The 27,699-nt window shown below is 37.6% G+C and overlaps 2 protein-coding genes across 4 annotated transcripts in view; both read left to right on the plus strand.

Annotated features, from left to right (window-relative positions):
- The first annotated feature begins 331 nt into the window (after positions 1-331).
- Positions 332-16,780, plus strand: LOC134535975 (3'-5' ssDNA/RNA exonuclease TatD). The gene is made up of 6 exons (XM_063375443.1): positions 332-608; positions 3,193-3,291; positions 5,715-5,875; positions 7,207-7,390; positions 8,795-8,957; positions 9,935-16,780. Exons 1-6 carry the CDS (start codon positions 446-448, stop codon positions 10,092-10,094), a joined length of 930 nt encoding a protein of 309 aa, XP_063231513.1. The 5' UTR covers positions 332-445; the 3' UTR covers positions 10,095-16,780.
- A 94-nt stretch (positions 16,781-16,874) lies between these two features.
- The window catches only part of LOC134535974 (ionotropic receptor 40a), a 36,192-nt gene continuing 25,367 nt past the window's right edge, over positions 16,875-27,699 (plus strand). For all 3 annotated transcript variants that reach the window (XM_063375439.1, XM_063375440.1, XM_063375441.1), the window contains exons 1-2: positions 16,875-20,943; positions 21,486-21,583. In XM_063375439.1, the coding sequence (XP_063231509.1) occupies positions 20,793-20,943; positions 21,486-21,583 (249 nt within the window). In that variant the 5' untranslated portion in view covers positions 16,875-20,792. The remainder of the gene's footprint in view (positions 20,944-21,485; positions 21,584-27,699) is intronic.

A 27,699-nucleotide genomic window follows, 5' to 3' on the forward strand; every position in this document is an offset into this window, starting at 1 on the left:
GCGATGGGCCAATCGAAATCGTGCCTAACGATTACAGAAACTACATCCCGTCTCAACGATTCTTTAAAATTGCGAATCGAACCAACATCTATAGATTTTGTGCACAAACATAAAAATAAGCTTTAAAAAATCGGTCCAGCACATTTAATTTCCAAATTGAAAAAAAAAATTGAAAAGTTCAAAGTAAATCAAATAAAAAATAAACTTTGATAGTGTGACATCATTTCAAACATAATTATTTAAGTTTATCTGTCAAGTACATTTGAAGGAGAAATTTGAAATCCTTTTTTTTCCAATACTTCCCTCCAACAGGCCTTTAACAGCTTGTTGGCAATCCTGTTCAAATAATTAATTGTTTTTTGTTCAGAAAAAACATGTAAGGAAATTAGCATCTGTTTCTGAAATTTAGTAATTTTCAACTAATTTCATAAATTAACACTGTTCGATGGCAACTAGCGATAAAGAAACTCTAAAACCAGAAGATGATGCCTCAACACAAATGGATCGTTGTTACGAAAATTATGTAGTTGTTGATATTGGCGCTAACCTAACAAATAAGAAGTTCGGAAGGGACTTGGATTCCGTTGTACAGCGAGCCAAAGATGCAGGTAGGATTTTTACAATTAATTCTGTGGCAGGTTTAATTTTAATTATTTTTGATTAGTTTTTAGTAAATTTTTAAAAAAAATAATGGATATGAAATGTGTTGCGGCGCTTCGCTACTACCATACCTGTTACATCATGGCGGCCCTCAGCCGTTCAGTGCTGCAGAAAATTCTTAAATCTGATTGTTCCGACGTCACACTTGCCATCCCCCGACGTGTTCTGACGCTATGGTGTCTGTTCAGGTTTTACATGGAAATTTCAAGGCCCATTTAAACTAGACATCTATATAATGCAACACCTGACACTTTCAAATTACCAGTGTAAACATGCCTGATATTAAATGTTGCATTAATTTGAGAGTATCAATATATATTGTACTACTTTCTCGTGTCAAGTGTAAACGCTGACCTATTTGAGACCTAGTGTCTGAGAGAAAACGTAAACTTCTGCGACAAATGCGAGAACTCTTTACTCTCAAGTGTAAATGCTTCTTGATATTTATTTCTGACATTTATTCCACAATATATCAGATACTTATTGTACGCAATCTAGTGTCAAGTGTAAACACGCAATGAAGGCAATACTTCTATCTCAGATATTTATAGCTTCATTTCAAGGGCTTTCAAGTTTGGAGAGAAGTATCAGACTTCGGTAAATATGTAGAGTCGCGGTATATGCGAAAAAAAAATACTAAAAATCCGAAAATACTTTTATTCTATGCTCTTTCACTTCCTGTTTTCAATTATCCCGGCGGAGATAAGAAATTCCAAATACTTACTTTAGGAGATGTTGAATTTTTATTTTCCATCACAATACCGACCATTGTTGCTTGTTTACGTTTATGATTTTTTTATTTTAGCGACGTAGGTAGAACGACTACATCATTTTCTACTAATGGCAAAGGAATTGTACCCGCCTCTAACGTAGGTGAGTTTTTAACGTTTCAAATTTTAATGTTTTATTTGTTGCGCAAGTAATAAGTAAAAAAAAAAAATACGTGAGTTCCTACCGTTCATCCTTTGTCCCGGTTTGTTAGGTCAGGTCAGCTACAATTTAAATACTTTAAAACTAAACAACCATTAAAATTAATTTATATTATTTTTAATGTCTGCTTAGTTTGAAAGTATTAATAATGTAACTGACCTGACCTAATCGACCATTTTAATTAATTAGGCATTCTCGAACGGTAAATAAAGATGCACATAAAGTTCTGCCATTCCCGATTACACCCGAACAATTTACCTTCGGCCAACCTCGGGTTTATTTATTAATATTTATATTTCTCTGTTAATTTTAATGTAGCTATACTAACCTAACTAACTGTCCATAGTGTTTTAAAGTGTTTTAATGTAGCTAACCTAACATAACATAACTATAATAAAAGTATGTTCAGATTTTAATAGATACTCCTAAACAAGCAACAATGTAGTCGTTCACCTACGTCACGGAAAAAAAAAAATCATACTCGTCTTGTAAACAAGAAACAATGGTGGCCGCCTGAATTCACAGGTATTGTGATGAAAATTTAAAAATTCGATATCTCCTAAAGTATTTGGAATTTCTAATCTCCGCCGGTTTTAATGAAAAGAGGAAGTGAAAGAGCATATAATAAAAGTAATTTCAGATTTTTAGAATTGTTTTTTCGCAAATACCGCTACTCTACATGTTCAAAATTAAAAAATTCCATATCTCCTAAAGTATTTGGAATTTCTTATCTCCGCCGGTTGATTTGAAAAGAGGAAGTGAAAGAGCATAGAATAAAAGTATTTTCGGATTTTTAGCATTTTTTTTCGCATATACCGTTACCCTACATATTTACCCAGACTTCGTGAGCATTTGTGAGTGCAGTGGCAAGGAAATAATAGCCAAGGAGTGATGTACAGATTATGAAGCAACGCCAATGTTGTGGGATGTTCATTATACAGAATATAGGGACAGATGAAATAACTAAGCGGTGAAATATGACAACCCAAAAGAATATCTAGGATAACACACTAACTGTTAAATAATTTCAAAAGTGAGTTAAAAAAATAGTAGTAATTATGTTTCCAGTTGGTGCATTTGTGTACTTGAAACTTTTTTTCCCAATGTCTATTAACTTTACCCGGTAAAATTATAAATGTAACCCATGTTAATATAATTATAATTCATTGTTATATCACATGTTTTTGTTATGTTCAGGGTCTGTTGACGTACTTAATTAAAACAGCAAGTATCATATACCACAGGATCAATGTATTCAGTATCATACCATCAGGATTGAGGGATAAACTTGTACCATGCGGGTTATTAATGTAGCTGACCAAACCCAACTAACTTTTTATTTTTGCTGTGGGTCAATAGTTTTGATCTGGGTGCTCCAGTATCTCAAACACATGTCGGCGCTCCATTGTCATCTCGTCACCATTCTTCATCTCTGATGACTGATGTCGATGAGTTGTTAAATCTTGTCTCATCCATCCATTGTTTAGGTGAAGTGAAAAATAATTTTTTCTAAAGATAAAATTGGGTTACGAGTTAATTCTTCTAGATTTTTCATTAAGTTGGACGTGTAATTAAATTTTTGTATGTGTGTATGTGTGATAGGTGTTCAGAAGATTATGGTGACTGGCACTTCATTACGAGCAAGCAAAGAAGCATTACGTCTGACTCGAATCTATCCTGGCACGTTGTATTCCACAGCAGGTGTGTTGCGTGCTGTTTGAGGCAAGGCTCTCTCGTTAAGCACATTTCAGGATATTGCATTTCAGTTTTTGTGTTCTGTAGCAAATTTTTTTTTACATTTGTGGCTGTGCTTGTGTCTGTTCGTTTCTGTGTACCTATGTTTGTTTGTATTAGTGTATTTTTTTTTAGTAATTTATTTTGTTTGCATGTGTTTATATTGTTCGTTTGTTTGTTATCTAGCAAGTGACCATGTCACAATAAGTCAGGCATACATTTTAATTATGAAAACTTGCCTCACAATTATAATATATGCCTGACTAATTGTGTCATGGTCACTCGCTGGATACTCCAAGCAAAATTGCTTTTGCTATATAATTTAAATAATAAATATTTTAATTTCAATTATATATTAGTTCGCCCTAAACTGAGACCTCGCGATCTTAAAAACTCCTAACATAATGATTACTATTCACAAATGAAATAAGGAAACAATTAAAAAAAAACCTATAGATAAAAAGAAACCAAACAACAAAACAAGGAAACAGTTTGAATTAAAATGAAACTAACCTCATAACTAATATTTACGATGCAATCGATAGCCTACTGACAGATTAATACAAAACATAGATAATTGTGAAAAATTCAGCGCGATTCAGCATTTGATAAATTTTTCTAGTAACTTCTAGTTGGTGTATTTGTACTACAATGAACATTATACATTTTCATTAGAAATATGGCACAGCAGAAGTTTATAAGCTTTTTGTTGACAACTCGGCTTAAGCGCAACACCACCCTCCTAGTAAGATAATAGCTTTTTCATATTGTTATTTTGGTTTTGGTGTGATTCCCAGAAATGTTTTACAATACATGATTTGCATATTGTTGGTGTTAATTTTCACACCAGATGTGTTTTACATTATCTGCTCATTGCTAAAGGTCAGGCAAATATTCATTATTAAATTTTTTGCCTGACAAACTGCATAACAGTCACTTACTCCATTTTCATTAAATGAATTTACACAGATGGATAATGCATAAAACTTCACTTCTTTAGTCCCATTTTCAAAATATTTCTTCATAAATGTCAAAAAAGCCAACATGGTGTGTTAAGCTCACTGACCCTTGAGATACGTTAACCATTTTACTAAATTATTAATCTTAAAATTATTGGTTAATGAAACATATGTTTTGTGCAAATTATTGTTTGGAACCATGTCAAGTGTTAGGGAGAAAATAATTGAGAAAAAGAAAGCTGTACATATATAGTTCTCCAAAGTCTGAAAGAGGTGTGTTGTGTGCGCATAGTGCATGATTATGTACGTGAATGTATATACGCTTTGAGTGTACAGCTACGGGAAGCCTACAACTCACGTAGTTCCGGTTCCCTGCAAGAATTTCCGAAGATTTCAGAAGTTTTGCGTTTTGGTATTGTTACGAACGTGACATTGGCCGGGACATGTGCAGGTGCAGAGCTGGCTGGCGACTGCCGCAATATGATATGTGCCGCGCGCGCCTGGAAGATAACAAGGATTGTCGCTTTCCGCCCTCCTTCCCTCTACTCCCCGCGCGGCGCCCTGCCTTTGACACGTAACTGACACTGGACAGCTGGGAGTTGCGCGAGCCGCCGACACGTGTTTTCGAGAGATTTCTGCCGTCTGGACGGCTCGGAGTGACGCGACAGGCCCCGGCCGCTCTAGTGAGTTCCAGAAATTGCGGCTGATATATAAAACGAGGACGGCGGCCTCGAGTCAGGCAGTCTGAGTGGAGAGTTCTCCCGCGGCGGATTTTCCGGGCGATAGTGCCGCGGGTGCGGCAGAGTGGCGAAGTCCTTGGACGAAGGTTCCAGGGCAGGGAGTGAGTGAGTGAGTTCAGTGAAGTCGGGAGTTTCCGAGCGATAGAGTCGCGGGCGCGGCGGAGTCCCGAGTGAAGTTGCGAGCGAGTCGTCGGGAGGGATCTCGGCGAAGGGTGTGACAGCGGCGGCGGAGTGCGGCAACGGAGTCCCGCGGCGGAGACCCACGAGGGGTGCTGCGGCGAGAGTTGCGCTGGAAGTGCGGCCCAGCGAGGTGTGTGAAACGAGTGACTGGGGAATTGACATTTCTTTACCTGTAATTAATTATCTGCCAATTTAGAAGATTATTTGTAAGTGACAAGTAGTGGTAATAAATAAAACTGTGTGTGTGAAATAAAATCTATTAATTGGGCTATCCTTTACGAACCCCCGAGGCAAATCGTAACAGTATTAACGCCACTTCAGCCGCTAAATCAGAAGTTTCCAATGAAAACAACCATGTTGTGACTGACCTAACCTAACCCAACTCTTCAATGTTTTTAATTTCAATTTTTGAGAGAAATCCGAAGTTGCACGAACGTGGTAGGGAACCGAAACTACGTGAGTTGTAGGCTTCCCGTACAGCTACTCCATGGGCAATGTGAATTGTGTGCAGGAGTCCACCCGCATGATGCGAAGTCGTGGACGGACAGCTACCTGGAAGAGTTGCGGACGGTGGCGGCGAGCGCAGAGTGCGTGGCGATTGGCGAGTGCGGGCTCGACTACAACAGGGACTTCTCCCCGCCGGAAGTGCAGCGGGAAGTTTTCGAGATGCAGGTGCTTCATGAAATACCACTGGCATGATTGGAAGTGCATGGAACCAAAATTTATTTTGAACGTCTTGAGTACAAAATTAAAAAAATGTTTAAGGTATTAATGGGTGGTAGGGGCTTTTGTGAAAAATAAAATTACATAAAAATTTTAGAAGGTGCTTTAAGCTTCTGCTAATGTTGGTTAATTATTTGACATAGGTATGCTTCTTTATTTTGACACTTTTTTAATTTCATATCTGTGCCAACCCTACTTTAACCCTACTTCTTTGGCGGTATCGTAGGGGTGTTGGCTGCCAAGTTCATTTTTAAATAATCAACCAAACGACAAATGCTGCAGGTAGACTGGTGTGCCTTTTACACTTTGCTGCTGCTTTGAAGAGTAGCGTGACACTTATTTGTTATTAAAAACAAAGAAATGAGTAATTTAAAAACTTACTTTTGCAGAATTATCAAGTAAAATAAGTCAATTGAAAAAAAAAAATTTTTACAGACAGCAAGTTATTGATAGTTTGACTAGGGGGAATTGGAAAACAACTAAGCAACTGGCTAACACCCAGCATTTTTCAGAGTTGTTTATGGGAAACCACGGGAAACAAAAACCAAAAATAAGAATGACAAGACTGGGTTTAGAACCCAAATTTTTTGGAGTGGGAGTCCAGTGTGTTGTTACTTTGCAACCTCATTCCATACCACATTGAATGTATAGGAGCAGGGATGTAGCCAGGGGGGTAGTGCGTGGTGTGTATATCCCTTCCTTCCTAGATTTAAAAAGGGGAGGGGGAAAGCAAAGACAGAATAAGAAAGTTAAACTTAGGGCCACGGAGAGTATTTTGTAGAAGGATAATTCTTATCATTAGTGGGCTACATTAATGTATTTCCTTCCCATCACAGCCCTCACACACAGAAGTGACATGAATTGTGTTACCGAGTAGTCTGTATTTATTGCCGGTTTGAACACGTGTTACTGAAAGCATGTCTTTCGTACAAACTGGACATGTGACATTCATGTGTTTAATAATGATAGATACTATGTAGCAGGACTTGTTTTAATGAAATCATCACATTATTGACTTAATAACTAAGTATTAGAAACGATTAAATCAAATTACTTAATGTACAGTTTTCTTTTCTCAATCAAAATCAATTTCCATGTGTAAACGTTGATGTTCTTAAAGTCGACTATTCTTAGAGATTTTTGTATGAAAGTAAATTTTCTTTAGAAATTCGATTTAAAAAAAAAATTTGATCCCCTCCACAAAAATCCTGGCCGTGCCAGTGGTAGGAGCGTGCGTTCCTGTTGGTTTGCTCGTCGTGAGCGGGGGGGCTTGCCGGCAGATCCGCCTGGCCTGCGAGCTGCGGAAGCCCTTGTTCGTGCACGAGCGGGACGCCCACGAGGACGTGCTGGGGATGCTGGGGAGGCACGGGGCCGCCTTGCCCGCGGTGGTGGTCCACTGCTTCACTGGCACCGCGGAGCAGGCCAGGCGGTACCTGGACGCCGGCGCCTACATTGGCCTCACAGGTTGGTAACCCAGGGTGAAGAGGCTTCAGAGATTGTTATTTTCCTCTTAATTCGGTTCAATTTTACCAAGCTAGAATAAAATAAATTACCCAAAAAGTGTTTTCTTGTATAGTATACATTCAAATACAATTTTTTTTTCAATTTAAGAAATTAAAACTACTAGCAGCCTTAGGTTTAAAAAAAAAAAAAAACTTGAAATGGACTTTGGCACTGAAAGAGTCAATAGAGGATAGGGTTTTCATACAGTATTCTTTCTCTCATTTTGAACGTCAAATTTTAAATTTTGCATAATTTCATCAAGAACAAAATTCTGTTTGGGGGGGGGGGGGGGGGTTTGCAGGGAGAGGTTTTTTGAAGGTAAGTGTGCAAAATTTCATCAAGCTCAGAGTAAAACTGAACTGTAGATTTAAAAAAAAAAAAAAAAAAACCTAGTCACTTGAATACCATAAACTCTTCTTATCTAGTGTTGAAACCTTGAGGAATAATAGGCCTGTTGGAGGATAAGTAGTTATTCCAAAAATCCAATAATTCCAAAGTTTACTAGGTCAATTTGTGTTTTTTTACTGTACCGATATTATTGCCTTTTTTCCCCTAGATTTTTATTTTTAGTATGTACTTTGATTCCACCGATTCTACTTGGAATCGGAACCATCGTTTCTCAAGCTGTAATGATCGTATTTAGAATGGTAGGTCATAAGAACTGTCAATAATTTTGATGTAAAATAGATTCACGAGAATTGTGTGATTTCCGGCCAGTAAGCTGACAATATTTATGCAACTTGCCTAGCACTAACATGGTAAAAAAATGTGGTAAATTATTTTAAGGTTAGATCACAACCTCAATCACTTACATTTGAATTGGCACATGCTAAAATGGCCTCAGTTACAAAAAATTGCAACGTGAGTTAAGCATGAAAATCACATTTTATAGGATAGCTTCTACTATCTATGCTAAAAGGGATTGTCACACGCGGGGGTCTAGCTAATATTAGCTATGGAAATTCTTTACGTACGCTAAAAGGGCTGCTTAGAGACAGATTTGTTTGTTTTTCTCAAAACTGAGTTGGCTGGACTGAGACCCTTTTAGCATGCGCTGATTCATTTATCCTTAATACTGTACTAACCAAAGATAGATTTCTGTACTTGTGGGGAAAACATTTCAATGTAACAGCTTTATTTCATAAATACAATGTCAACGTAACTTTTCTCTGCACTCGTTAAAAAAAATATCTTTTCACTTCCCATGTCGACGAGCAGTCACGTCGCCATATTGAAGTAAATAATTTAATGCAATTTTGAAAAAAGAGAACTACATACTTGTCTTTTTTCCTACAGTTTTGGAAATGGTTGCGTTACATTCGGGTGAATGGGGAGTGTTAATCAGCGTTCGGGGTGATCCCGCAGGCTACCTGTGCAAGGACAAGTCGGACACGGGAGTGCGCAAGATCCTGGAGGACGGAGTGATCCCTCTGGAGAAGCTGCTGGTGGAGACTGACTCCCCGTTCATGTTCCCCAACACGAGGGCGTCCAAGCTGCCCGTCCACGTGAAAGAGGCACTCACCGAGAGGTCAGGCATCTCTGCTTCCCTTTTTTTGAAATCAATGTGGTAGAGCTTGTTCTGCTGGTGGGCTCTAAACTCTTTTGTCATACGTATTTCCACTACACTCTGTAGGATAATGCCCTACCAAAATTTTTCCCGAAAGTCGGGTTCCCGCACACCCCTACACATTATAAAACAACTGATAGAAATATAAATACACTAAAAAACAAATAGACATGTAAGAACATAAATGTAGTTTATTTATGGGAAGAAATGATCCCATTTAGGATTTGAAGGAAAATATTTGAGGATGGGATATTCAGAAATTCAAACACTGTAGTGTCTATAGTACCTGTGCAGTCAACAAGGTCGACATTATTTATGTAAACTATCAAAAACATTTTTCATCAGCTTTAAAGTTGTTAGTTCAATTCTTGAGGAAACATTTTTTAAACAAAAGGAGATTTTTTACATCCAAAACATCTAAATATGATTATTTTTTATTTTTAAAATAAAAATTTAATGGGTTTAATTTTTCTTCCAAAACTTATATATTCCTGTCTTGTTGTTCATGCTATATTATTTAATTTCTCACCCTTGAGATCTAGCATAGGATTCACTGTACTCTGTTAAGAATCAAATTCGAGATTCAGATTTGAAAAAAAAAAATGGATTTGACCCATTGTTAGTTCTGTGTTTAGACCCTTGAAGATCATTGAATTTCTAACATTTAAAAGAATTATGATTCAAGGAAAAAGAACCAAATAAACTTGTTTTTGGAAGAAACTTAGTAAATTCTAAAATTCAACACTGACATGTGACAACTTTTAAGCCTTTGTCAGTTACACTGCTACTCATTCCTGCAGCATTTTTCTGTAAAAATCCTGTACAAAATATCCTAAGGAAATTTTTTTTTATTGAAATACCTACGTATAATAGAATGAATAATATTTCAAAATATTATAATTGGAGATGTAATTTCTGTGAATGACTTGCTGCTTCAGATCGCTGACTTTCCTCCATCGCTACTGTACGTTCCAACGGAACGAGCCTTGTTCGCTACCAGCTATAGTTGAGATGATCGCAGCTTTCATGAAGAAACCGCCCGAGGAGGTGGCGTTAGCTACGGCATTCAATGCTTTGAAGGTGTTTGGTCTCTCATGATAGAGGCTTTAGTTTTGGGAACAGTGTGTGCCAAAGTTAATGCATACTTTCCATAAATATATTCACAAAACACATAAGCCAGAGTTTCATGATCAAAATCATGTTTTTTTAAACATATTGTTTTTAAAAAAATTTCTCAATGTTTCAATATTAATGACAGCAAGAGCTGCTAAACAAGAAAACTAAAAATGGTTATTGAAAATTATGACGGTGATGTATTACAATGACTAAAGGGTTTTATAAATGCAGCACCTTTGTAATATCTTCCTTAGTAAAGATTGCAGGCTTTCGCGGCCATTGTCCGGAGTTTCTTGGCTTCTGGGTTGTAGCCGCGTCAAAGGCGAAGATATCGGTTGACGTTGCAGTTGCCATCATCAGGGAGCAGTTACCAAGGAAGGCTCTGATTGGCCCACAGCTGCAGCCAGTCGGGAAACACTCCCGTCTCAGATGAGAGTATTAAAAGGCTCAGTAGGTTACTGCTCCCTGATGATGGCGGTTGCAACGTCAACTAAAACGTTAGTGATGTCTTCGCCTTTGATGCGGCTAGAACCGAGAACTTAATCAGACAAAAACAGTTATTTTGCATACACTATTTTTCCCCTACACTTTTATTTTCTTGGCGAATCGTTGGAAAATACATACTTAAGGACCTTAAGGGTAGTGTACAACACAGTAATGTCTGTACATACATAAAAACCACAAGTGTTATTTTTTTTTTCCCCTTCAGTTGCTTGAATCTAACACATCTGTTTACAGCTCATGTTTGTGATGTAAGTTGGAGACAGGCAAGTTTTCATGAAGGAAGGATGGTACAGTGCAAATTTTTTTAAGACATGTTTAGAGGGACCAAACAATTTTGCTTATTAACCACGGACACTTTTTGGAAAAGTAAAATTGTGTGTTTACATTTATAGACTAAATGGAGAATTTTTGAAACACATGCATATTACGGAAGACACCTTAAATGATAACTTCCAGGAGGGATTTTACTATGTGCTCATTTATACAACCTTTGGGTTTGTACGTCAAAGAATAATTTTTATCTTAACATTCAATAGTGACATTTCATACAAGATTAAAGGAAATCTTTTATTTCCTGAATATTTTTACTACTTCAAACTCAGTGTCTTATTTACAAATACCTGTTACGTACTAGTTTCTTATAAGGATTTGTGAATGTTTAATATTTTGTATAGCGGTTTAAAGTTTTTGAAAATACTGTGTTAAAATAATTGTGTGAGCATACAGAATTGTTTTATTGTGAAGTACGTGGCCTGATTGTTACTAGTTTTATGGCTGCTTTATAGATACTGTGTAACATTTTCATAAAAAAATATTTATACGAGTGGATGAATTTTAAAAATATCAAGCCTTTTTGTTTTACTGCAAGTAAAGTTTTTTTAATGTGTAGTGTACATTCTTATTTTCAAAAAAACAGTTTAGATATGTAATATATGTATTGACCATAAACTCGTGTAAACATATTTGCTTTAAGTGTCTTTCATTGTTGATGAAAGATGATGTCTTCTGACTGAGCCTTCTTTTTCAGAAAAATTACGACTATACGTCACTGACTGTGATACCAGGTTTTGCACGGGTGGATAAATATTTTTAACTGAATTATATTTTAAGAATCACTGTTAAAAACTTTATGTAAATTAATGCCAAGTATCTGACCCATGGATACACCATTAGATGGCTCGAAAATTCTAACATAGCCTTTGTCCGTTTGGAATATTGTCTCTTTTTAACAGTGAAATATTTTTTTCTTTGGTCAGTAGTTTTCATGTTTACTTCTTACAAACTAAACAAATTCACACATTTTCCTTACACATGATATTCGTATATGTGAAAATGCATTTCAAAGTTTGAATGTTGAATTAGGAATCATTGAGAAGCTGTGCACCTCTTTTGAGTTATAATGCTGTATCACTGACAAAGTATGAAATCATTCACTATTCTGTTTTATGCTTAAGCAGGTAGTAAAACTATTAACATCTGAAAAAAGTGAACAGCTTGGAAATATTTCATGTGGTATGTTGGGAATCAATGAATTGCCGAACATTTTTTTTGAAATCAGTTTATTATTTTGTTATGAAGTAGTTCTAGCTATCTTTTACTTTTCTAATATTAAGGGTCACATTCTATGGCTAAAGGCAATAGAACCTAGCTTTTAACACTTCCTTCGTGGACTGGAGAACACTTATTGATTTGCGTTTTAATATGAAGTGTGAATATTTTTAACCTGAAAAACATCTATGCACATAATTTGTATTTTTGTCCATCACCTCTGCAAATTGTGTTACAAAGTGTAAACATTCCATAGTATATGTATTTGAAAAAAAGTCTAGAAGCATATCAGATATGCTTGTATAAGTCCTGCGTAGAAGACATTCTACAGACCGCTTAAGAATATTTCATACTTTGGCTGTGAATTATTTCTGGTGCTGGATGTGAAATATGTATGTAGGTTGCATTTAATTGATATACAACTCTGAATGGCAGTTGTTTCATTCTTTATTTATAGTTTTGTAGTTCATATTGGCTTACTGTTAACATACCAAGTCATTTTGTATAATATTTTATTGTCAAATGTTGCATGTTAACTTCATTTTATATGTATTCTAGAAAGTTGATGAAAATGTCTACCACTGAAAAAAATTAAGGTAGTCTTCCTTTAATCTGAATTGGATTATATTAAAGAAAATTCAATGGAAAATTGAATAAATGTTGAGTATTTATATAGTTTTGCTTTAATTTATTTGGTGTACTGTCAAGTACTTCAATACAATGTTTTGTGACAGTAAAATACATTTTGGCAGCATTGTTCCAGAAAAGCAACATGCCCTTTTTCATTTTAGTTTACCACAAGAGATTTTCGTTAATGCAATTTAAAAAAAAATAATAGCTGTGATTATTTTGTTTATTTTTTAAAGACTTAAAAATTAAATATTTTATATGTCTCTTTAAAGGTGAAAAGTTTGCATTTTTATTTTGATACTGTTGAACTGTAAAAATGTTTTTATTATTTGGTAATAATAGCCGATTTGTTCAATTATATCCTGATTGCATGCAAGTACCATAGTTTCTTAAAAAAATTAGTGTGATTTATTCAAAACTGATTGTGTGTTGTAGATTGTTATTTTTCATGTTAAAAATTTTCTAAAACTTCACTTACTATATCTGAAAAAAAGTACTGTATGTTAAGAGTAAAGTTATGACTACTTGTAATTTTTATCAGAATAATTGAAGCTTAGTGTTTTGAAAATTTCAGTTTGTTTTATTGTTTTCCGTATGTTGGTTTTAGTTTTATTTTAAGGGCAACTGTATTTGTTACTTTGTTTTAGGAAACTTTGCATTTTTTTATTGTTTTACAAAATTATTTATTGTTTTTATTGATGCTGTAATTATTGTGTGTAAAATAATATTCATCTTAGTTTTATCTGGTAGTAGAAGTTGTGAGACCACAATATGTTTTTGAAAATGTATAGGAAATGTTAGTTATTTTACATTCAAGTATAATTTATAGATACATAATATATTTAAATTTGTATCCATGTAGATAGTTATTATTTAAATATAATTATATTTATTGTTTTATTTTTTATATAATACTTGTTACTCTGTTGTTCATACGAATAGGCTATTATAAGATTTTTCACATTGATTCGTATACTTTCATGGACTCTCAAATTTTGTGTTAGGATATTCTTTGTTGTTAAGCAAAATCAGAAAATTTTTTGGTATATTTTTCGTCATTATCTCATTTCTTAGATAGGGAATGTTCGTCACTATTGCGCTTACGAACTCGCCAGTTAAACAGGTTGCCTCAGACTGGCTCATTAGCTTGCTGCCAAATATATTTTCACACTTAAAAGCTGAAAAATCACCCTTCCGTTTGGCATTGGTGAAGGGGAGGGAACTTTTTTTTTTTAGTTTTTTTAGCTGTGTGTTTGTTAAAGTATTTTTTTTTATCATATTTTGTGTTCCTTTTTCAATTTTTTTAAATATTATTCTGTTTTTACTTTTCTTGCTGTATAATTTAACAATCAAATGAATCTTACAACAATTGCTAACTACCAATTGCTAACTTCATTCTTGGACATCTAAATTGTTGGTTTTATGCTAATAAACTTGTGCTTAATACATCTAAAACCAAAACTGTATACAATTCAGAAAGATTTGTAATACATTTAGGCTTGTGCGAATATTTAAATTTTCGAATATCAAAACGAAAAGTTTATTATTTGTATTCAATTCGATTTTGAATACTAACACTTAAAAAAAAAAAATTATATATATATGTGTGAGTGTGTGAATGTGTGTGTGTGAATGTGTGTGTGTGAGTGTGTGTGTGAATGTGTGTGTGTGTGTGTGTTTTTTTTTTTTTCGAATACAGCTGAGCGGGATCTCAAAAGTCAGGAAACATTTCAAGATCACATAAGATTTTCTAGTTGGGTGAGGACAAAATTTTCACAGGATGTTTTAAGGTTTTTTATGTGGAGTTTTTTTTATACATTTGGCCACGTAAATTTTCAGAAGACTATAGTAAAGCTAGATTTAACACAGTAATTCAAAACCATTACTAGCACCCATGATATTTTATACAGAAGAGAGTCTGACAGATCATTAAAAATAGATTAGAACTGACAATACTGATAAGGATAAATAGTGTCTGTAAAATTAAAAAAACTGTATAAAGTTGACAGTTTTTGGATCAGAGCGTAGAAATACAGAATGTCAGCTCTGTGATTAGTTTCGTTCAGAACTGGGCCGCGAAGAGAAAAAGCATGTATAGATCTGGTGGAAAACATCTGATCGCATACTCACAGCAAAGACTCCTAAACCTAATAACCTATGACAACGTTTTTCTGGTGGATAATACATAATGGCCGTGGTGGTTATGTGGGGGGAGGGGGATATAGGCAAACACTCACACTCCTAGTATAGTGACAGTTCAGGCAATTATCTTGTTACCCAAGAAAAAAAGGTCATACTAAGAGGAAGGGAACATTTTCTCCTTGTTTACCAAGCACACCTACACTGGACAGAAAAAGAGAGAAACATTGTAAGCAACTACTGTGTTCCTACACTGGTTAAAACAAACCAAAAAATATTATCCATAAATGTTAATAAATGTTAATATAAATAATGATCTACATATTTGTACAAAGAAAATATAAAGAAATAAGTTTAAAAAATTTTTTTTAGACCTACATCATATTGAACTATAGATTAAAACTGCTCACTGTACATTCTTTTTAAACCCATCCTCTTGAAGTTTGTTCATACATACTGCAATTGCCTTACATATTCACTTTGCACTGTTTTTAATTTTTTTTTTGCATATCCTTTTTGATTACCATGAAAAATAATTATTTAAGTTTTCCTTTCAAAATTTTAATATTTGAACAAAATTTTACCTATAATAGTAATTGTAGCTGACTTAACCTAACAAACCTTTCAGTTAGGTATTACATTTACAAACCATTTTAACCACAACGATTTTAACCTGAGAACATTACACTGAAAGTGTACACGTGCAAACATAATTCTAATTTTGGAGCATTTAATCTTTGCACTATATCATGTAATTTAGCAGGTTAAATAATAAAATTTTCCAAAAAGAAATTTTTTAAAGGACAGCCATTATGGGTGGATGCACATATCCTATGCTAAAACCAGTATCAGTTTACATAAATCATCATTTCAGTGAATTACAGTAATTTTTGTTTTCACATTTAACAAACCATAAATGCAATATTGATTTTTAAAGATTTTTTATTAATATTTTTAACTTGTTTCATACTTTTATTTTCACAATAAACATTTCAGTTTAATTTTTACCATGAACACTCGTGCTTTATAGTTTATAGTAGCACTATCTATTTAGCTGATTAAAAACACTACGTACTAGGGTACATAATGGCCTATTTGAGTTGCTGCCCCCCTCCTTTTTTTTATATTTGAAAGTGTGCAAATCATTGTGAAAATATTTATTTCGGGAAAAGAGGAAATACCAGTGACAATGAGATACTAAAATTATGTATGATAACAATAGCACAGTTATTAAGAGATGTAGGACACAAAACCTAGAATTACATAGATGACAAAATAAAAATTGTAATTGTTTTGTCTGGATTTATTTAGTTTCCTGTCACTCTTAGTGTCTGATTGTCTCTGCTGTCAAAAAAAAATTAATTGGTAGCTGTTAATGTAGAGTGGTAAGTTGTATTTATGTTTTTTTTTTATTCAAATCTCTTTTAAGAAAGTATAAAAAGCTTGGTGCTGTAGATTCATTTTCCAGTTTAATGATGTGTAGATAGTGTTTATAAGCCACTGCATGTTATTTACTAGAGTTGTGTAAGCTTTAAATCTTCCTGTTTGACAATACTCATCTGTTTCAAATTTGCAGGGTTCTAACAAAAGTGCACTTCTATATAAAGTGAAATAAAATATTGTATTATAAATAATTTTTTCATATCATAGAGTCCGTATAAATTAAATATTTTCTGAAAATGCTATGTGCAGTCGAATGCTGTGATGAGAAAAAAAGAAAATATTTGGGCTAAAATGACACAACTTGTTTGGTGTATAATTTAAAGTATGAGCATATGGTAACTTCAAATGTGTTTGTTGATTTGTAAGTGAATGCCTGTGACATAAAATTTTGAACAGTGAAGGTATTTGAAGTGTTTAAATATTATCTGTGCCCTTTTAATGTCCTTGTAATATCCTAATGACTACAAGCTAGGTCTTTGGTAGATAGCTACTCAGCTGTTAAAACCACATTCATATAGGTAAGTCTTAATTCTGTTTCAAAGTAAACAATCACGGACATGTACGTTCGTGCATACCACATGTATTTGCATATTAACCACATTAACCAAAATACATAATTATTGATTGGGGACCATTTCATTGTTCTATCGACCATCTGGCTAGACTGCACTGTTCTACTTACGTGCAAGGAATGGTATATATATATTTTTTTGCTGAAGCATGTGTTATAACAAGCCATCTTTGTTTTGAGCCGCATGAAATTTGCATACTAAAGCACCACGTGTTTACCATTGGCTAGATGGCTTCCAGGGTGTGTCATACCAACTAAAGTGCAGTGAAGTACGAGGATAAAAAAAATAAAAGTGTTTCGAGGGGAGCCAAATTGTAAAATGTTATCTGTAATCGTTACCACCTGTGATATAATGTGGTCTTATTGTCCCCCAAATTTGTTTACGAAGAGCTCAAGATGCTTGCTTAACCATTGCTGTCATCATGTTATACACGGAAGGTTTTGTTTGAATTCATGGTTCTCAGGAAGATTGTGAAGACTGCGTGGTGTGTCTGAAGCTCTGTTGCAGTTCTTTACCCAGGAGTTAAAACCATCCAGAAATTTTTTTTTGCAGTAGGCATAGATTTTCTCCACTAGTCTTGCTACAATACTTGTAGCACCTGTTAACATTGTATGATAACTTAGTCCTTCAATATTTGTGCATTAGCTTTTGTCATTTGTCCCTTCATCATCAATGTAATACAGGTCATAGATGTTAAGATGAGATGCATCAGTCCCAAAACGTACCTTTATCAGAATGTAATGACTATGCATTTTCATTTTCATCCATTTTTTTTATTAACTGTAGAAATGTCAGTTCTGTTTGACATGTTCACAAATTTGTTTATGTTTGTCCAACCAACACCTATTTTGGAGTTGTCAGGTTCTTTGTTAAAAGTGGCGAAGTGTAGTAAGTGTAGTAAGTGTAGTAAGTGTAGTAACACATACATCCCTGGAAACCAGGCCTATTCAATTCATGGAATACTGTCATGGGTAATTGGTATGAATTATATGAAATTTTTCACAAGCTTACTGAGTGTATTGAATGTAGGTATCATAAACAATGTTAAGAGAAGTGTGGAACATATGGTAATTCAAATTCAGTTTGTTACTGTGATGTTTTGTCTGTAATTACAATAATGAAACTAGTATTTAGCATAACATTTTTTTTGTGATCTTCTTGTTCTATCTACAGAAAGCTGTGTTCCGTGCTATTTTTTGCTTTATGAATACATGTTTATTTTTTCGCAGCAGAACCAGTGCTCTGTAGAGGTAGGTAAATCATGTTTAATTTTCTAATTGATACTAACTAAATACGTACTTTATCATAATTTATAAGCAAACTACCTACAGTTCCTGCTTATATGTTTTTCTGCCTATAACATCATATTTTTTTTAAGTACCAACATTTCCCCCATAAGAACAATGTATGTATATCCTGTGTATATTTTTTCATGAATGGTGCATTTCCTGCTTATAGCGTTTTACAAAATTCACTTGGAAAACTTGTGTTTATTCTGTATATCAAAGGTACATATGTTTGCAGTTACATGTCTCTTGGCACCTTCATCTTAGAAAACAAAATAACAAATCCTTCCTTTACTTGCCATTCTGGTGTGTTTTGACATGTATGTACATAGTTCTACAATATTTTAGTTTTGAGTCCAGGGTTAAAAAGTTACACACTGAATAGTGTTAAATGGATATTTCCTGCTTATAATGTTGTTCTGCCCCTTGAGAAACTTTATAACAGGGTTCTACTGTAGTTGAAATTTTCCAGTACTGAAATAGGCGACTAAAGGTAGTTTTTAGCCACTAGAATAACTTGTCAAGAAATGTTTGAGATCCTGTCATTAGCTGGTTAATTACACTAATTCCCTATTTATATTGTTTTCAAGCTTATGTATCTGGTTGATATTCAAACCTAAAAAACTATCTGAATGGTGTAAATATGTTTTTTTTATGTACATTTTAGTTTAAGCTTTGGCACTTTCCGTGCATATCCCTGTAGGTAATAATAATAATCCACCAAATAAATTTGCTTGGTTATAAGTTATTTTTGATTTTAAATAGTTTTTTTTTACAGTGGTAGCATTGTAGGTAACAATAATATGTATGTTTATTTATACTAATGTTCATGAAGTAAATGTGTTTTGTAGACTATTTTATGATCATTTGTAATGTGATGTGTCTAAAAATACCATTTCCATTTAGAAGTTGTGTATAACAGCTCGTGGTGTGTTGACATGCCCATGAAACAAAAATGCCATGCCGAACTTAGCCGCGATGGTGTGAATTTTTTATGAGTAATTCTGACGTGCTGAGACAGGTGGAAAGGTCGGTCAAAAAAAACTTGGATTGTGGAAAAATCCGTGGCAGAAGGGAAGCAGATGTACTGTTGTAGTAATGTATCACCATGCATACATTTGTATATTCTTTGCAGTATTCTGGTTTGGAGGTAGAAATTGATTTACTTCATTCTCTGTGTTTCAGTTGTTAAGTGCTACTTTATGTTTATTTTGGGCATGCTGTAAATTATGAACTAGGTCCTTGTTTGGAATTTTAAACATTTTGTCAGAGATTGCAGGTGAACTGTTAGGCAGTGGGTTAACACTGTACAATGGTTCTCGATAATGTGTAGCAGGAAATTTAAACCTGACTTCACAAATAAACTCTTGTCAAGAATTGGCAAAAAATTTTATTTAACGGTTCGAATTGAGTTTTTGGAAACAGAATATTGTGATATATATTAAGATTGATTACTCAACGCTATTAATAAGTATATCATAAATCAAGCCAAAGAAAATTGTTAGCTCAAGAGTTTTAAGTTTTTTTTTTGAAGTTGCTTTCAATTCCATGTTGAAGACTTAAATAAGATTTTATAAATGTGCAAATATTTTTTTGATAAAACAATGGTACCTAGCTGCTAGTGGTTGAACTGTGACAACTATCATAGGAAATTCTGTGTCCTTTAGAAGATGCAGGTATGTAGTTAGTTTATTGTGAACTGACACAAACTGATTACTGGTCTCTTAAATGTTAGGGTGGTAACAGTATTGCCTATGATCATGCAAAACTTGAATGGTGTATCTTGAAGTGAAGCATTCACATATATCTGTCTAGGGCACTGATGGCCAACTTATCTCTATATAGATTCTAAATAATATTTTTGTGTAATTCTGTGAGAATATCATTGCCTTTCATAACAATGTCTCCGGACAACTTATTATTACACACAAGAGTGTGTTTATTTTTTATTTTTATAAATATTGTTTTGGAATACTGACTCTACCAAAATAGTGTATTTGTATGCTGCATTTTTACAATAAAATAATTTGTAATAAATTGGTCTATAACAGATACAGTCAGAAAAATTAAAATAAATGGGCATACATTTATGGTTTGAAAATGATTCAATAAAAGATGCACAATAAAACAAATTTAATTAATTTTTCTGATCTATGCACTTTGGTACAATTCTTGTCTGGAAATAATATCATTCCTTGAATTTCAAACATTAAAAGATTACTTTTTTTTTGTGGTTTGAATTAAGTATTGGTGAAATGCTGCTTAATTTTGTGATATAACTTACATTTTGGTGCTGTTATGGTATATTAACTTGCACTCCGGTGTTATGCGGTGTATTGCAATTCACCCTATAATCTTGTCCTACTTATTATTCATGTATGCTAACAAAGATGGCTAATTCACGAAGGTATACCTTATGATATTTTACTGACAGATTTTTTTAAGCGGCCATGCGAGATGTCTTGCGGGCCGCCAGTTGGCCCGTCACTGGTCTATGGCATTGCATTTCCCTTTCAAACACCTATGCCAGAATTTATTGAAAACCTTTTTCAGTTTAAATGATTGTGCTTTCAGCACGGGCTCTCTTCCAACCGGACGTTTGCGCCAGCGAGACGTCACCCCTGGAGTTGGAGATGTTCTCGGCGTTGCTGGATATTTTCATCTGGCTGCCAACAGGGCATGTGACCATTGTCTGTGACGAACATGTCGGTGAGCTCAATGTCTTGAGAAAACTGCCCTGAGCAGTTTAGGAGATTCACATTCCATGTATGTTTAAAATAAGTAGTTTCATTAATTCTCTTATCAGGCCTATTACTGCAGTTTCACATGCAAAAAAATATAGATTTTAAAGGCTTTTCGTACCATCAGTTTGTTGATTATTCATTTTATTGAATATGACATAGATGCATTAGATAATATGAAAATTGAAAGGCATTTTTAAGGAGTAATCAAACAATTTTAGTAACATGTAGTAAATAGACATATTTATTTCAAAAGATTTTTTTTTTCGCTATTAAAAAATGTAAACTTTTTTTAGCTTCATGTGTTGTGGGTTGTTTTTATCTTTCCTTGTTAGAGCATTCGCATTCCATAAACTAACTCAGCCAGTTTTAGAAAATTTTTTTTTCATATGTGCTTCTTTTATGCATTTATTACTAATAGATTGATTGCATCAGTTACTGTTTATGAAGAGCCAAATGACTACATGTATACCATAGTTGCCCCAATACAATATTGGTTTTCCACACCAGATACACAGTTCCCGGGACTGCTGAGCAGACGCCTGCATAACTTCAGCATCGTCACCCGCAGTTACAACATCATTCAGCAGGAGCGCCACAACGAGACGGTGAGTTTGAAACACGCGCTGCTTTTCTGCCTCTGGGACATACATGTTTGATTCCCATAGAAAGCTGCCTCCTGGCTGGATTGGCTAGTTGTTGTTAGCCGTCTCGCATCTAGCCCCATTGGCATGCAGGTTGTAAGATGTTACCGAGGCCTAGAATTTAATAACTGTTCTAGGTCAGTACAAAATGCACTAGGCACAATCTGGCACACATTAAGGTGCCTGTCTAGTCAGGGGTATATCTGTGTTGGTGAGGCGGGATGATAGGTGCTATGCTCGCTGGCGTCGTCTCGAAAGGCTGTGGACTAGCGTGCAGTCTTCTCATTGTGCTTATTAATAGGGAAACTATGGTATTTGAGCGGTATTCATAACATTATGTGGCAGAGAAATTAAAATAAAGGTGTAACATTTCCCTTGAATGCCTTAAAGAATCTGTTCTAAGCATTTCATGTTTAAAAATTACTCTGAAAACTAATGTTTGAGCCAGTTTTAATTTCCTAAAAATACAGTTTCAAAATGAAATAAGAATACATAACTACTCGTCTGCCCTTAGCACATTTTTAAATGCTTTTCGTAGACAGACCCCATTCATATACACACCGTGTAGGCGGGGGCCTTAACAGGCTTCAGTAGGTATCCATTGAGAGGAAATAAGTGATGATTTCATGTGGGCGACTGCAGCTTCAATAATTACTATTTAACGACTTGAAAAAAGCCTGAAACAAGGTTCTATACCACATCGAGTCAAGCTGTAGCAAAATATTTGAAAAACCAAAATGGTTCCATATTTAGTTTTTAAACTGTATTTTTAGGAGAGCGAAAATGGCTAACACATGTGTTTCCAAAATATATTTTAAACATGAAATGCCCGGTACAGATTTTTTAAAGCACTCAAGGGCACTTGCATTACATCTTTATCTTCATTTCTCTGCCATTTAATGTAATGGTTTCCATTAAGATCTCATAGTTGTCACGTGTAGGACAAGAAGACTGCGCACTAAAAGCACCAGCGAACATCGCACTTCTTATTCCAACTCGCTAATACAGATACAACCTGACTAAATGTGGTCCCTTAATCCCTCTAGAATAACATAAAAAGTTTTTGAAATATTAAAAAGTCAAAAGGAGCACAAATTTGATTTATTCAATAGTTTTACTTTAAAGAAGTAATATTGAAAATGAAAGGTTATGACTTTCACTGTAAAAATACTACACACTTTTGTTTTGCCAAGCGTATTGACATGTTCATACATTATGAGTTTCATAGTTAATAATTTTAAAATAATAGTGAATAGGACATAAGTTGTGTTTGAATTCAGTACACAGTTTTATCAATTTTGACTCAAAATATTAACCAAATTATTTAAGTTCCTTAGCTAAATTAAACTATTATTACTAAATTTATAATTTTCAGTATCAGTCTAGGAAACCAGAAAAATATTTTCATTAATTAAGTTTAGAATTACAGTCAACCACTGTAAATTTTGGTCCTTATTCATTTCTGGCTTATATTTCTTGCTAGTCACCACATGAGAATATTTTCAAACTACCAGTCATTCAATAACACTACACTGCAAATGTCTAAAAATCTTAAATACAAAAAAGGTAATGTCTTAACTACACTTTTCAATTTTAAAACCCAAAAATTTTATTCACTCAAGTCAAATGGAAGTGTTGTTTTACAATTACATATTAAGAAACTGACCAAATTAAGATTGACGTTGATACACAAGTCTTTGTTCATAAATAAAAGTAATCTACCATAGTCAGGAATGCTGAGAGTGATTGTTTGATCTCACTAAGAAATTTGAAACTACTGAAAGAAAAAAAAACTCGTCTAAAAAAAACTCACTTTCACTGTTTCGTACAACAATTTCCTTCTCCTGGTTTTATCTGAAAGGGAAAAAAAACAACTGAACAACATAATTACTGTAGTGTTTCACATAACTTGTCTCAAATTTAACAGTTCTTGAATGTAGTATTAGCAGCACTCGTTCCCAAACTGTGACTTGCAAAGCATTACATGATGATTAGGAACACTAACGCTAAAAATCACATCCACTTGTTTACACACACTGTTCTGTTGACTGAACAACTTTGGCAGAAGAATACATATTATGTACCGTTGGAACTACTTTTGAGAGTTAAATGAGACAGACTGTACAACCTAGTCAGTGATTACATTATTATCAATGTTTTGTCTTTGTAATAGTTTTTTTATTGTTGTACTATTGTCTTCTATGTTTTATTTGCACATCTATTGAAAATTATAATTAAATGTAAAAATTATTCAAATACCACATATATTAAAAATAAGCTAATAGTGTTAATATGGTGCCTACATATGTGTTTCTTTTGGTATATTAAAGTATTTGCATTTGTTTGAGGGCTGATCGCGCATTGCCGGTGATTTCGAGATGTTAACTACGGGCGCCACCACGTGGAAGGGCACGTGGACCCGGCGGAGTCTCTCACTCAGGGCGTGACGTAGCCCAAGTGGGGACGAGTTACCAGCCCCTTCTATCCTAGCTACCCAGACCTGGCCCGCTCTAGGCGTCGGGCACGCCACACTCCTAGACTCACTCACCACGTGATTAAATAAGTACTCACTTTATATTTATTCTCCAGATTTAATTTCACTAACACGTCTCTCTACACGCCCGTTACACGTTACACATTACACGGTTAAAAAAGCCTGAGGCACGAATCGGTTTAGGTGAAGGCATGGTCCACACACGTGGCCATGCTGCAAAGTTTACTTATTACACGGTGATGAAAGAAACTCGACTGAGACAATTAATTAATTAAACAGTCCGCTGACCGAGAGCTGCCCCGAGGATGACGAGCGAAAGAGATTCAGAAATACTTAACGAGACAGAATTACTTGGTCAGTGCAGAACAAAGGTTGAAGTCCCCGGGGTGCTGGCGCGTCTGCTCTCGGTCAGTGATGAAGATCGACTGGGCTGAGCTCATCGCTCGCAGGTGGCAACATGGCGCCCTTCGCGCCAACACAATTACCGTTACTATATTCTACGATTCCGTGCCCCGGCGAAAGTTGAGTAAATTACAGATAAACATTAAAAATATATAAAAATTACTGACAATGGAAAGTTCGTTACTATTTACTTATTTAATGACAATTTATGTAAAAGCATTCCTACCCTCGTCCAAGTCCGTGCCTGTTCGGGTCCGCCCGGGCAACGTCTATAGTTATTTAAGGTAACCTATTTAAATTAAAGAAAACACAAGTAAATTGCACAACACTGGGGCAAAGACGAATGAAAACAAAAAGGGTTTACAAATAATATTAAAACGTAGCAAATTAGGGGTGCGGCGCACTGCAGCTAAGCGCCCTCTTGCCGGGCTAGACACACACGCACACACGCACGCACGAGCGGGAGGTTTGAACTGAAACGGTGGTTGGGCGGTGTCATATCGGGCTCAAAGGGGCCGCAGGCCCGGACGACGTCAATTGCCCCCTCCGAAAGTAGGCCGATATGACAGCGCCGTTTGACAGATGGTTGGGGGGCGTTGCCTGTACTGTTTACGTCGCGCACTCCCACGTGGCAATGTTGATGTTTACATTTGTGCGGACAGGTGGCAATGTTGACATGGCGGACGGACAAGCAATGTTTACACGATGGAAGGGCGAGCAATGTTTACATGACGGCGGCGAGCAATGTTTACAAAATGACAGTTGAGCAATGTTTACACTATGGGGGACGATACACACGGACAGAATGGGCGCTGGCTAACTAACCTTGTGGGTGGTGACCCACCAGTTGTCCCGAGCCCCAAATCTGCGTCAGCTGCGGCTGCTGCGTGTGACAGCGCGGCGGTGGCCAGGGCGCCGGCCGGCAGGGCCGGCGGCGGCCAAGGTCAGGCGGCTCGTGGCAGGCGGGCAGCAAGCGCGGGCGGCGCTCGGCACGACCCGGCTCAGCCTCGCCGACAGGCGGGCGCTTCGCGGCCCGTCGTGACAGACGGGTGACAGGTGTCGAAGTCCGGGTGACGGTCACGTTCGGCGGTGGGACGGTCGGGCGTCCCGGCGTCGTGGCGTCGACCTGCATCGCGACAGGCGGATGTAGGGAGCTCAGGCGACTCTTCACGGTGCGGCGTCCCAATGTTGCCAACTTGCGACATTTGGGTGGCGTCTCGTGCGGCAGGGCACTTGACCGGTGTTCCGGTACTGCGGCGATCGGCGTCGGAATCGGGCGTCGTGGCGCCTCGGTCGATTCTGGCGTCGTGTCAGGTGGGCATGTAGGCGGCGTCAGCGTCGGCGTCGCGCGCGTCCGTCTCTTTCGGTCCGGTTCATCCGTCTGTGCCTCGAAGCCAGGCGGGCACAGAGGAGCAAATCCAGGCGGCGGGGCGGCGCTCAGGGGTCTCGGCGTCATGGCCCTGGACATCGTGTCGCAAAGCGTCCTGTTTGCGACTGCGCACTTTGGTAGCGGTGACGACGGCCGGATGACGTCGAAGCCAGGTGGTGGCGACAAGGTGACACGAAGCGTCGGCGTCGAGTCTGGTGGCGTCCGTGGCGAGTCGTGTGGCGGAGACGATGCGGGTTTCGCCGGAAATGACCTTGGTGGCGTCGGGACGGCGGTTCGGTGCGGTGGCGAGGTCATTCCGGCGTCGGGAGGTGTCTCCGACACGAGGCGGGTGCTGGACGGCGTATCAGACTGCGGCGGGACGGTCGTTGTCGGGCGTCGCTCGGTTGGCTTCGGCGAGTCAGGCGTCATCATAGTCGGGATGAGTGGCGTCAGGTCGGCGAAACGAGGTCTTGCTGGCGATGATGCGTTAGGACCAGCGTCGGGAGACGTCAGGTCGACGAGAGGTGCCGAGGTTGGCGGCTCCAGGACAGGAGGTGGCGGAAGCGGAATTGTCGGCGTCGGGACGGCGAGCGTCGGCGTCGGGATAAGTGGCGTCGGGTCGACGAAACGCAGTGTGGCAGGCGGCGGCGGGATCGGACTTGTGTCGGGAGACGTCAAGTCGATGAGCGTCGGCACGGCGGGCGTCGGCGTCGGGACGACTGGCGTCTTTGTCAGGGCGGTAGGCGTCGGTAGCGTAACACGTGACGGTGCGGGTGGCGTCAGGACGTACCTTCGTGGTGCTGGTGTCGGCGTCGTGCGTGAGGAGTCGGCTTGGTGCTGCGGTGACGTTCCGGCAACGGGCGGCGTCCCTGGCACGTGCTGTGTCGGCGTTTTCGGCGTGGTTGGCTTCGGCGTGAGAGGCGTCGTCGGCGTCGGAGTGAGCGGCGTCTTTTTCGGCGTGGTTGGCGTCGGCGTGAGTGGCGTCTTTTCCGGCGTGGTTGGCGTCGGCGTGAGTGGCGTCTTTTTCGGCGTGGTTGGCGTCGGCGTGAGCGGCGTCTTTTTCGGTGTGGTTGGCGTCGTCGGCGTGAGCGGCGTTGGCGTCGACGTGAGCGGCGTCTTTTTCGGCGTCTCTGCCTCGTACTGCGCCTGGGTGGCTAGGTCGGCAGTGCATCGTGCGCACGTGAAGGTAAAAAACTTGCGCAGTATGGTCCATTCACGCTCGCCGATACAGCCACGATGCCACAGGCCGGCACATTCCTGGCAGCGGTAGCCCTCGCTACTACCTCCGGGACACGACCTCGCTCCACACTTCGTCACGCCGTGTATGCGGTACTCCGTACAGTAGCCACACTCATATCCGGCGGCGGTCCTGCCATACAAGTCCCAACTCGGGCAGGGAAAGTAACACCCGATACACTCGTCCGGATACGGATACATGTCTACGCACGTGGTACTCTACACGCGAACAGTCCTCACGAACACATCAGCACTGTGTTACTTACTGCGCTCGGAGTCCGTTGTTTGTGCGCGGATTCCTGGAAGCGTGCGCTTGGCTGATCACGTGGCTGGCGCGCCAGAGTCCCGCTATGCGCTCCGCGCGAACAATAGTTCCAGCGCGAACTTTAGTTCCGCGCGCTCCGCGTAACAACCGCCTATCTCACACGCTCGTACAGGTCTGGTTTTCGCGGAAGATGTAACTCGCCCCACGTTGGGCGCCATTTGAGGGCTGATCGCGCATTGCCGGTGATTTCGAGATGTTAACTACGGGCGCCACCACGTGGAAGGGCACGTGGACCCGGCGGAGTCTCTCACTCA

The sequence above is a fragment of the Bacillus rossius genome, chromosome 10, assembly GCF_032445375.1.
Source record: "Bacillus rossius redtenbacheri isolate Brsri chromosome 10, Brsri_v3, whole genome shotgun sequence".
Classification (NCBI taxonomy): Eukaryota; Metazoa; Arthropoda; class Insecta; order Phasmatodea; family Bacillidae; genus Bacillus; species Bacillus rossius.

What these genes read in the sequence shown, in the direction of transcription:
- LOC134535975 (XM_063375443.1), top strand. Translation starts at nt 446, where the DNA reads ATGGCAACTAGCGATAAAGAAACTCTAAAACCAGAAGATGATGCCTCA. An exon ending in ACAGCGAGCCAAAGATGCAG is followed by an intron (nt 609 to 3,192) that starts GTAGGATTTTTA and finishes TATGTGTGATAG; the next exon opens with GTGTTCAGAAGATTATGGTG. An exon ending in AAAGAGGCACTCACCGAGAG is followed by an intron (nt 8,958 to 9,934) that starts GTCAGGCATCTC and finishes TTGCTGCTTCAG; the next exon opens with ATCGCTGACTTTCCTCCATC.